The sequence below is a fragment of the Atractosteus spatula genome, chromosome 1, assembly GCF_055471065.1.
Source record: "Atractosteus spatula isolate fAtrSpa1 chromosome 1, fAtrSpa1.hap1, whole genome shotgun sequence".
Classification (NCBI taxonomy): Eukaryota; Metazoa; Chordata; class Actinopteri; order Semionotiformes; family Lepisosteidae; genus Atractosteus; species Atractosteus spatula.
In genome coordinates this window covers 12,667,566-12,680,046 of record NC_142706.1, presented here as the reverse complement: position 1 = coordinate 12,680,046, position 12,481 = coordinate 12,667,566, and the positions used below count along the sequence as shown (strand labels likewise).

Below are 12,481 nucleotides of genomic sequence, written 5' to 3'. Positions count from 1 at the left end.
GTCAATGATGAGAATTTAGTGAAGTACTGTATGAGCAAAAGACTTGATTGTCATCTTCCCTCCCAAACACTGGTTAAGAACAGTTAAGCAGAGAATGTGTACATACGTTTTTCACATTTTTAATGACATAAAATGGGTTATTCTTTTTGAGATTCTCTCTGTCATAATTATGTACATTTTACACACACTGTATATTGTACAGGATATTCTGTTGAAATCTGTATTTCTTCATTTGTGATCAAATGGCACTGTCTTTAAATCCAGTTAACAGTTCTAAAAGAGTTGGGTTTAAGATGTCTTTGGATTGCCATTTAAGATTATTTTAACTTTATTTCTAAAGTGAGATAATCCTGGGTTGTACATCCTGTAGCTGCTGCCAATGTATCTGAAGCGATCTGTTACATTCCTTGGCCATATTAAAATGCTTTAATTACTCTAGATGTGCAGTGTTACAGTATTTATAGCTGAGATCATAGGACCAGGTGTGGTTGCAGTGATGTTTCTTCTTATAACATTGGGATTAACAGTTGAGATCAAGAGCAAGATCCTGGCCACCCAAGCACCTTCTCCATGGTAGCATTTCCCTGGGCAGCATTCCTGAAATCCATGGAAAGTTATGGATCCTCTAAAAACCCCTTGGCTACACACTGCCTGCTGCAATCGTTAGTGCTCATAGTATTATATGCACTGTAGGAGGTACAGTAATAATAATAATTGCTTACACTTATATAGCGCTTTTCTGGACACTCCACTCAAAGCGCTTTACAGGTAATGGGGACTCCCCTCCACCACCACCAATGTGTAGCCCTACCTGGATAATGCGAGGAGGCCATGATTGGTAATGGAAAGGTTGGCCAGGATGCCAGGGTAACACCCCGACTCTTTTCGAGAACATCCTGGAATTTTTAATAACCACAGAGAGCCAGGACCTCAGTTTTTGATCTCATCCTTTTTACAATATAGTGTTCCCGTCACTATACTGGGGCATTAGGACCCACGCAGACTGCAGGATGAGCGCTCCCTACTGGCCCCACTAACACCTCTTCCAGCAACAACTTTAGTTTTTCCCAGGAGGTCTCCCATCCAGGTACTGACCAGGCTCACACCTGCTGAGCTTCAGTGGGCTGCAAATTGTGAGTTACAGGGTGATATGACTGCTGGCAATGTGGCAGGTGTTAGACCACCCACCTGCCTGCCTTAACATGACACCCAGTACCTCCACTGGGTTCAGCTTCTTTTTGAAGGACTCGCCCAAGCAGATAACTGCCAACAAGAGCCTGGCACAGATTTTAAGCATTTTTGTTATGGCTGGACTTCACAAGCCTGGAAAAGTTATGTTTTTGCAAGCCTTATTATGGATTGTACCTGTAGCTCTGAAATAATTACATTGCAATTGGAATACATTGTTTATTGAAACCCCTCATAAAACAAAAGTCAAGTTTTATTTTGTAAACTTTCACAGAGAAGATTATCCTTGCCCCATGATCAAACACTACACATGTTGAGTTGCAGAGCCAACTATGAGAAGACAGGCTACCAAGTGTACTAATCCCAATACATGTGTATTGCAAAGTACATTGCTGCTTTATTTGTAGAAAACAACGTAACAATAATAAGTAACTATCTAACATTGAAGGGCACTTATCAAGAGAATAACAAATTCAGTAAAAGAAGATGTAGTAGGTAGTCAGTACAATTGGAAACAAAGCATAAAAATATAAAACCCCAAAGAACATACTGTATAAGTAATGAAATGGAAAACTGATGATAACAATGACGACCATTCTACATCACTCCGTCACAGACATTATTTGTGTTTTGCTGCCGCCTTGTGGCTGAAAATACTAATAAACTTTCTCCTAAAATCAGTGGCTGGTTACAATACAAAAAATATTGTTAAATATTTCACAAGCGTCTGCATTTCTTAAACAAAGGCAAGAGCTAATGATGTATAGCCACGTACTCATGTTAAGTAAGAGAACTCTGACACAGTTTTGTACAAGGTTTAAGTTTATTTGAAAAAAAATGTCATTTAAAACATAATCATTTTACCATATTCATTTGGCATAACATCAACAGAAAATGAATGCGTGCTCACCGCTCCTCTGCCCATTATAAACAAGCAGTGCTTTTCCTGTTATTTGTCTTGTGAATTAAATATAATATTATTTGTGTTTTCTGTGGTTCTGTTATTTCAACTTATACAGTCATATTATTTTGACAAGACTGGAAAGAGTAAGTTTGCAGGTTTTTCAGATCTCTTTAAATGCTAACCTGTTTAAGACCTGTGCAGAAGGGTTACAGAAAATCAGTGGTGTGCTTAAAGTTTAGCTGGACCAGGTACTACAGTACATGGAAAACTGAGGTGGTTTAAGATTTAAAGAGACAAAGAAAACATGGAAAACCCCCAAGGACCAGGACTAGGAAGCCAGTATAGTAAGTATACAAAGGAACAAGTAATGGGTTTATTCCATGCTGGAAAAAAAGAAGAAAGAATACACAACATTACAGCCATGCAGCCTTCTTCAAATGTGACACCTGAAGAAGACTCCACGGCCGAAACGTTGTGTTTTCTTTCTTTTTTTCACCATGAAATAAACCCATTACTTGTTCCTTTGCAGCCTACGCATGCTGACGCAGCTACCCACCTGAACTAGTAAGTATACATTTTGATTCAAAACATACAATGCTCCTTCTGCAATATACTTCTAAAATACTACTTCTCAAATAGATAGGAATCAAACACTGAAGAAATCAATTTCAGTATTAAACATGTGGTGCTCATCTGTTATCCACTGTCTGCAGATGAGTGACCAATACTGTGATTCTGGGCAGTGTGGTGTGGAATAGTGCCTCTCCTGTACAGCACGTCCACAGCCTTCCACAGTCAAGAGGTCAACTCTGCACAACAAAAACTGCTTTTGAGTCAAACACACTGGTAAGATTCGTAAATAGGCAAGAATGCTTAATATTATTTCATAATATATATCTTTCAAAATAAATAATATAGAAGATTTTACGCTATTACGTTTTGCAAAACCTTTTGTGTACACAATGCATTCTTTATGTTTTTTGTCTTTTCTTTTTCCTTTTCATCTCTTTACCATAACAACAGTGTTAGACTAATATATTGCTTGATTATGATTTTTATTTCTAAAATTCTTTCTTCCCAGAGTAGCAAAGGGACACATTTTCCATCTATAGAACTGAGGTACCTTTTATATATGAAACACTTTATTTTTTCACTATTTCAATTATGTAAAATTAATGTTTTAGATAAGGCTGATTTTCCCCGTATGCGTATCCCTCTTCTAATAATAAAGCATTGTGTCCAGTTTGATGTCAGTAGGATTTAGGTGCTCAGGTACATCTGCAAGGCAGGTGTGAAAATTAAGATGGTGCCCAGCACAGACACAGTGAGAAACACCCAGAGGAAGATACGATCCAACACCTGAGCCACAAATTTCCAGTCTTGAACAACCTGAAAAAACAGAGGAGGGGGAGTTATTTTAAGTGAAAACTGTTAATTGATGTTACAGTTTTCTAGCTGTGATACTAAGGAATACATTGTATAGCATGTTCTTAATGAAACAAAGCAGACTGTATTGCATCACAAGTATCTAAAATTAAGCGAAAAACAAATATTTGCATAACTGATTTTTATTATTAGGAAATCACCCATGTACTATATTCAGAAAATAATCATACAGCCTTTACCTGTAATACTAAAAGCAGAGTTGATGAGTTCCTACCTCTCTGATGAAGTGCTCCTTCTTAATATGACTTGAAATATACCGCACCGAGTTAGTAGCTTTTTCCAAGAGAGTTAGCCATGCTTTATTTTCGTCTTCTTTCTCCGACAATGGTCTTTTTTTCCCTGTCGTTGTGGGCTTGACGTCAGGGCTGTTGAGGTCGATTTCAGGGTAGTGGTAGCGGTCGGTGTGACCCCTCATGCACAAGAGCTTGGGAAGCCTCTGGAGGAAGAGGTTTTTCACCCAGGGGGACATGGGGTGGTACGTGGCCGAGGAGCGGTGGTGCACGTTGATCACGAACACGGTGACGATGATCGAGAGGGTCACGAAGATCATGATGAAGAGCAGGTACTCCCCGATGAGGGGGATGACCTTGGAGGACGAGGGGATGATCTCCTCGATCACTAAGAGGAACACGGTGAGGGACACCAGGACGGAGGTGGACAGGGAAAGCTTCTCGCCTTCATCCGAGGGCAGGTAGAAGACGAGCACGGTGAGGAAGGACAAGCCCAGGCACGGAATGATCAAGAACAGCGTGTAGAACAGGGGCAAGCGCTTGAGGATGAAGGAGTACGTCACGAAGGGGTAGGCGTACATGCCATCCTTCCTGTTGCCCTTCATCCCCGTGGCGTTCAGGATCTCCCACTCCCCGTTGTCGAAGAAGTCTTTGCGGTCCACGTGGTCGTCCACGAGGACGAGGTCGACCATGTTGCCGTCGTACGTCCAGGAGCCGAACTTCATGGAGCAGTTCTGCCTGTCAAAGGGGAAGAAAGTGACGTCCATCGTGCAAGAGCTCTTGTAGCTCGCCGGCGGAGTCCACAGGATGGTGCCGTTGGACCTTACTATCACCTTGGTCATCAAGGAGCCTTCGAAACGCCCATCGGCACTGAAGGAATAAGAGGAGAAACTCGGCATAAAAGGAAAAGCAAGTAGCCTGGCCTACTGTATGCAATGCAGGGGTCCCTGTTATAAGTTACTATCTTACAGTATATACTGTATTTTCCCTGCACTTACATAGTTAATGGTGTGTGAGAGGAAAATATGAAAAAGTTTCCTACACTTAAGTTGTTTACATAAAATTCCCAATTCTTGTGCTTTTTATAAGTAGAATTTTTTTGTTCTCAGAAGGATAGGAATCTTCCTAGTCCTTTTCTTTATAGTAATCTATTGGTACCAATGGGATGGGCTTCCACGCAATAAGTTACATTCTGTACATTTTATTTTACTTTAATTTACAGAGAAGGATTCCCTTTTATACTGTAAGTGGTTTTGCTGTATACAGTATTGCACTTTTGTGTTCCATAACCTCAACATACTGTGTAACAGAATCCCCCCATAAACAAGGCAATATTGAGAGTGTAAATGACTGATTCTGTACGTCTAGGTTTAACATTAGTAGCTTAAGAGGTTTGTCGATTACTTAAGTAGTACAGTATGTCTCCTCGGTATAAAATGTCTTAAGTAGTACAGTATGTCTCCTCGGTATAAAATAAAACCAATAATGTCATTGTGATTTAATAATGATGCTAGGTGTGGTGTTCAGTATTTGATATTTGGGTTAAAGTTGCCATAAACAGTTGATTAAGAAAATGTATAAAGAACTTTTCAGAAAATATATTGCCTGGTTGGTATCAGTGATTGTAGGTGGTACTGTATGTCTATGACAGAAGTTGCCCAGAGAATGAAATACTCTGCTTCAACAAACAGCAGACAAGGCCAGGTAGCCGACGAATAGACCATGAAGAATACCATGGAAGTAAGAGAGTTACTGCACCACACTGGATCAAAACTGTCACATCCGTCAGACACATCTGCATTATCAATATCAGACTACTGTGGAATAAACTCCCACCACGATTCTCACAAGGACTTGCGTCCTTGAGCCAACAGCTCACCTGCAGTCAATCTTACAGTCTTAGGGTTGAAATGGCAATGACTTCCATAAAACCTGTCATGGTATACCACTGTCAGTCTGTTTCCCTAATCTCCAACTGACCACCTGTGGGATCAACTTGACTACTGTATGTCATCAAAATGAGATAACCAAGAACATACAGTACCACAGCAGTCTGTTCATTAGGACTACTGTACAGTATGTGTCAGTGCTGCTTTCATCTGCTTTTTGTACATGTTCTGTGATTTTGTGTGTGATTTTTGTTGCATTGCTGTCTATTTGAAATCTACTAAACCTTATCTAATACTGTTTTTCTTTTGTGCCTCACTCTATTTATTATAGGAGCTCAATAATAATAAATGCAATGAGCAGCGATATATGAAAAATAGGTTGGGGAAACGCATGCTGTAGGAAATTTCCATTTTTAAATGGGGACACCCGTATTTCCCAAAAATAGTTATATAATACAGTGCAATAAGTCCGCTTTTTCAGTTCCTTAAATAACAAAAAATATATCACTTGCAGTCCATTAATTCTTAGTAGGAAGAAAAGCAGCAAGAGAAGGGATCTAACTGCCAGGTTATATACTGTAGATGCCTCATGATGACAACATCGCTAGAATGTGGGATTTTTTGAGGGGGAATCCCACAGTTAATTTGTAATTGTGATATGTGTTAATGGCATTTTCTCTCAAATTTAATCAAACTCACTTCTCATATAAAACAATATCAGGCAGCCAAATATTTTCAGAAGGAACTCTGATGGAAGTTATTCCTCCATAGTCCTCTGGGTTCCAGCGCAGTTTGTAGTCAACCCACTCCTACAGTATGGGGACAAAAACACGCTTTCTGCATTACGACACATACAGGACCTGCATTTGCAGTTGCATAAGACATTTCAGTAATCTAATCAACCGTATAGCCTGAGTTCATTCCACTCACCATGAATCAGATAATATGATTCACATTCACATTTACAGTCAGCTTTCAGTGTTCAACACCATCATACAGTATATTGCCATTGACAAGTCTGGCACAGTGAGTTGCAGATTATTCAGGAACCTAATTGTACTGTGTCATTTGTTTTTAAACTTTGACAGCATCATTGCTCCTTTTGTCTGACTCTTTGATAGTCAGACCTACAGCAGCATACAGTACAAACAGCAATTTGGTGTTTCAATCCCTTTAATATCCACAGGTTTAGGAGAATAATTATTGAATATACAGTCATACCTCTGTACTCTCTTTTCTTGCACTAATTACAGTATATTAAATATTAATAATTTCTGGAATTACATGTATTATTCATAATTATACAGTATGTATTAATATCTAGACATTAGTTTGAAATGACCAACTTACACTGACATCAGCTTTGGGAAATTTTTGGGAAAAAAATATTTTTTTCTGAATATTTTTAGTACATTATCTTATTTTCTCTGGGAATATGCCTTTTTCTTGTTCCTTGTACATGTGTACAACGTTCTGTCTGTTGAAAACATGATTTCCTTACCTGCAACAGCCAAACATTTGTGGTCATAAGCTGATTTTTTTCATCCTGCAAAAAATACAATATAACCTCTTTAACAAATTAATGGTCTAGGTGATACTTCAACAAAAAACGTTTTCTTTTCCGTTTTCCTGTTTCACTAATGTAGATGGGAGAGTACTGAAGATTATAGATCTCTCCATGCCGATACGGTAATCTCCCTTTTTACCTCTTCTGCCCATGACTGCGCCAACCTTTTTTTTCCTTTTTGCCTCCAGAGCTTTTCACCTCTCTCCCAGATTTACTTTCACCTATACAATTCTTTCTCCTCTGCTCTATCCTCCATTCTCCTGTGTTTTATACTCCTGATAACCTACTGTATCTATATCACATCTGAAGAAGGCTCAACAGCCAAAATATGGTATTTCTTCTTTCTTTGTGCATTTCAACATGGACCAGAAATATGTTACTTGTTCTTTTACAGAAATCTAGCTTGTCGACGGTGTGTCTGCAACACACTTATTGATAGACTAAGGAAACCAGGCACAAGGATTTTTTCTCCTCTAAATATTACATACAGTAAGAGTTGAGACTTCTCTTGGTAGTCATTTTTTTTGTTTTAGAATATGCTCCACAATAAAACCAAATGGAGAGCTAAAAGCATCAGAATCAATAAAACTCAGAAGGAACAAATGAAGACATCTTGCTTGTTCAACTAAAGCGAAAACAGGGGGCCAGAATAAAAATATCTGTTGAGATATTTTCCTTGTGAAGACTACTGTACAGAAGTGAACAGGAAAAGCTGGCATCTGCAAGCAAAAAAACAGAATATATGGTCATGCTGGCAAAACTTTCATATTTGCAGGTCAATTTGAATGGAATATTAGCTGAGCAGCAATATATCTAAGGTGCTTTTGTGGAGAGCTGCCAAACCACATTATAAAAGAGGGTTATCTTTAGGTAATGAGGCCTAGAGAAGTGATTCTGAGAAGTCTTCTATTTCAGCCATGTCAGCTTCACCCTGATCATTAATTCATTAAAGAGACCTCTAGTAACACTGAATTGATAAGACGTCTGCAATATAGAATTTTCCTACTCTCTAACTGTCACCATAGTAAAGACGCTCAAGAAATTTCAGTCCAGGTTCCATATCAAGTGTTACTGTTTTTATGACCGTTCTGTTCACAGCTCTGATTTGCTTTGCTGTATATCTGTGATGACTTTAATTTAGCCACAGACTCTGGTATTTCATCCATTCTTATTATGCTACAGTATGTCTCTATACTGTATCTGTCTACTGCATTAAATACCATATTTTATTACATAAATAAAATGACATTTCTCATATGTTGGCTTCTCTAAGAAGACTTTAGATTGTTTGGCTTCCTGTCTTTCAAAATAAGTTTATTATGTTTCTCTATATAGAATTAATTTGCTAATTATAAACTGTATGTTTTTAGTGGGGACCACCCCACTAACTGCCACTGCTTGAAACTCTAACAGAGAATCACATTAATGTAAGCATTATTCTCAGTTACGAGTGTAGAATGCACTATGATACTTGCTGTAGCATGATCAGAATTTCAGAGATTTCAATCCGATTTGAGAAATAGTTCTCGTTTTTGGCTTTTTTGGTTCCATGCAAGAAGTGAAAGAAGTGGAGTTGTGACTAGCATGGTCACATCTCTAATAAAAACACTGGCTTTTCCTGAAAATAACTGAGGTTTCAAGCAGAATCAATTTGTCAAATGTCCAACCCTAACAAGAAAGTCTTCTTTTTAATTTTTATAAATTTTTACAGGGAGCTTTAACAAAAACTATAACTATCTATAAATCTAAATGTACCATAAAGTATGCTATGTTTGTACCTGATGCTGCTTGTTAAAAAAAACGTGTTAATTAAGCAAGACGTACTTTTCTAAAATTATGTTGACTATCCCTTAAAATAGCTCCCCCTTCATAAAGATGCCCCTCTAGTCTATTTTTAATTATTATTCATTCAATACCATTGCATGCACTAAAAGTCAACTGTATTGGTCTTTAAACACGGGTTCTATTTTATCACCCTTTTTATTTTTTCAAAATAATCAAATAAATTAGCTTTTGCTAATCTATATAAGCAGTTTTCCAAATGGTGTATATTTCTCATGTTTTGAGCAGCTGTTGGAGTAAATAACATACTGTACAGTAAATAACATTTCTTAAGTACATCCAGTCCAAGGAGATTTGTTTATTCTTTGTGCTTCAAGTACCCATAAAAAATCTACCACATCTATGATAGCATTATTTAATCCTCAGACATGTTTATTGTTCCTTCCTTGGTAAACATCTGACTGAAATATTAATTTCATAAATCAGATGGCTGAAATAGTGTTGCATATCTGGAATATCTTTAATTACTTTGTAAGAGATTGCCACTGTACAGTATGTAAACTGAAATATAAAAAGCACAGTTAAAATATATATAATTGTGTGATGAATTTAGGTTATAAACCTTATTATTTTATTCCAAACCGTTTGCTTAGCATCAATATTCCTAACAATACAGGTTGTTTTATTTGTAAGCTAAAAGATATCCCTATTTTACATTCTGAGAATATATGATATTATATGGATAGAAGTCTTTAATAAAGTGTTGCCTGTTTTGCAGTTTTTGCAAACTGACATTCATGATACAAAGGAATGGTCACAAAGATGGAAAGATGTTCTGATTGATTAGGTCATGATTGATCATGTGAAGACCTAGTCAAGCCTCCAATATACTGTACAGTACAGTACTGAACTTATAGGAAAAAGGCATTATTCTCTTGATAAGGGAAGCATATCGGTTCTTTTTTGTGATTTTCTTCCTTGATTTTTGGCAGGCCTGACATTTGCCATGTTTAATCACTTCATTACCTTGCCCCATTCACATAGTTTACTATTATGTTATTAGAGCTAAGACATCAATAAAACCCAAAGAAGCCTCCACAGCCAAAACATTGTGTTTCTTTTCTTCTCTTTTTAGCACGGAATAATCCTTTACTTGTTCCCCGACATCAATAAAAGTCACTTTAGTCCATCAGGGTCATTCATTGAATGATCAATTAATCAAACTGATATATTTTCAAATATACCAACCACAACCAATTAATTGGTATTGAAAATTCATATACTGTATTTTTCACACAAAAAACATTCACAAACAGAATAACCTGTTTCTTTTGAGGCACAGAATATGATGGTCGCATTATTACTTTATTACTTTATTGTTATTAATAAAATAATAAGTAATAGGTTTATTCCATGCTGAAACCTGTTGACACCCGAAGAAGGCTCCACGGCCGAAACGTTGTGTTTTCTTTCGTCTTTTTCTCAGCATGGAATAAACCTATTTCTTGTTTCTTTTGTAGCCTCTGCATGCTGACGCAGCTACCCACCTTAATAAAATAATGTTTGAAGTCATGACAAATTCAAAAAGACAAGGAAGTTTAACAATAAAAGAGAGATTTTGAAAACAGGAGGAATTTCTTTACATTCTCGACATGTTGTCAAAGCTGATATTCTAGGTTCTTTCAACGTAAGAGCTAGATGAGATCCTTTGATCTAGCAACCAGCCAAGTGGCTTCCCCATGTTTACAGCCTTTGGCTTTGCTCTCATCAAGCTTCTCCTGTCACAACAATCATTGTGTCATCTGAAAGCACACGTAAACAGATACCATTTCCGTGAACTTTGCAATTTAAACAGTTCAACGTCATTGGGCAGGTTTATGAAAGTATTGGATGAAAAACAAAGAACCACTGAAGGGATGTCGTGTTGGTAATAAAGGAGATAGTTCAGAAGTGGAAAGCACACCAGGGTTGATTTATGGAGAAATGTATTTTGTGAAATTAACCGATCCAGTTTTTTTCCGCTATTTGATTTTTGGCTGTCACTATGAAGACATAAATTGTTTCAGGGCACTCCATCGTGCTCTCATGACGGAAGAAGGAAACTGTATTTTTAATGTGCTCGTCAAAACGGCCAGAGAAGCCCATATGCTAAAAGGCTTAGCATGATCTTTACGGTTGGTCTTAAGTGAATGTTGTGCTAAAGCTGGCAAGTACAGTACATCTTCAGAAGCCAAGTGCACTTTCAGGACAAAAAGACCGCATAATGGAACCATTAGGAAGCCAGACAATACATTAAATATAAATAACGTGCATTGAAGATGGTCATCAAAAAGCAGTCAGAGGAATTCAGACTTGTGAAGCAGTGTGGAAACCCTGCCCCTACTTTGATGTGGTTGTTGGTGTTGGTTTTTTAACGTAAGCAGGTGTTATTTTTATTGTTCAGTACAAAATGCCTTGTTCCACTAATACTTCTCAATATGAAGTAGATAACTCCTATGAGTAAAACTGCAGGATTTTTTACCATTAGAACCATACAGTATGTGTTTGTTTTCAATGTTTTTGATTAAATAAGACAGTGAGTTTTTCTGGGGAGAACTAGCAGTACACATGTTTCAGTTTCTGATTTACTTACAGTGAATTGTGAATAAAAATTGGAATTGTAACTAATGGTCATCTGTAGGTCTGGTTTGCATATTTAAAACCTAAGTCAGGTGCAGTGAGCAGTATGATGAGATTTTAGAAGAAACAACAGCATGGTGAGCAGTGCTGCCCCATCATAGCTTTTGGGACCTACAAAAGGCATCATCCTGGCCTGGGTTGCCTTATCCGTGGAGTTTGCATATTCTCCCTGGGTTTCTGTGGGTTCTTTGAAGGTCTGTTGTACTCTCACCTTCCAAATACATGCCGGCCAGATTCACGATCTAATTTGCCTTTGTGTATTTATGCATGCCCTGTGATGGACTGGTGTCCCTCCAGGGTGTTGTCACACCTTAGCCCCTACGCAGGCTGAGTTGCAGGTTGCTGTGACTAAGCATCTTTAATTTCAGTATGTCTTCCCACTGATTTTTTGCTGTGTTGTTTTTTGTCAGAGGATGAAAATGATGTCACCTGCAAAGGCAATCAGAGAACACATTTGTGCCAGTACGACCTTCTGCTGTACTTCAAGACATTGGCCAAATCAAGATGAATGAGTTTCGCCACAACATGCATATATTTAATGAAAGCACACATGAAATATGATCAGATTGCCAAGCACTTTGCTCCTTTGGGGCCATACATCATTATTTAATACTGTTAGAGGATTCTTCCATATAAACAAGCACTAAAGCGCAGAGTCAACTGTAAAAGGCAACAATTCTTAATTTGCGGAGAACTTTTATGGGACTTGCCACAGCAGGGTGACTGCAACAACATTCCTTTACTGTTTTTCTGCAACTGAAGTGAAAAGTGCATGAATCAAAAAACATAACCTGCA

The 12,481-nt window shown here is 37.8% G+C and overlaps 1 protein-coding gene across 1 annotated transcript in view; it reads right to left on the bottom strand.

Annotated features, from left to right (window-relative positions):
* Positions 1 to 1,992: 1,992 nt before the first annotated feature.
* Positions 1,993 to 12,481, bottom strand: part of chrnb3a (cholinergic receptor nicotinic beta 3 subunit a) — a 31,780-nt gene continuing 21,291 nt past the window's right edge. The window contains exons 3-6 of the mRNA XM_088921759.1: positions 7,159 to 7,203; positions 6,357 to 6,466; positions 3,753 to 4,638; positions 1,993 to 3,481 (exon numbers count right to left, since the gene is read on the bottom strand). Of these exons, the coding sequence (XP_088777885.1) occupies positions 3,353 to 3,481; positions 3,753 to 4,638; positions 6,357 to 6,466; positions 7,159 to 7,203 (1,170 nt within the window). The 3' untranslated portion in view covers positions 1,993 to 3,352. The remainder of the gene's footprint in view (positions 3,482 to 3,752; positions 4,639 to 6,356; positions 6,467 to 7,158; positions 7,204 to 12,481) is intronic.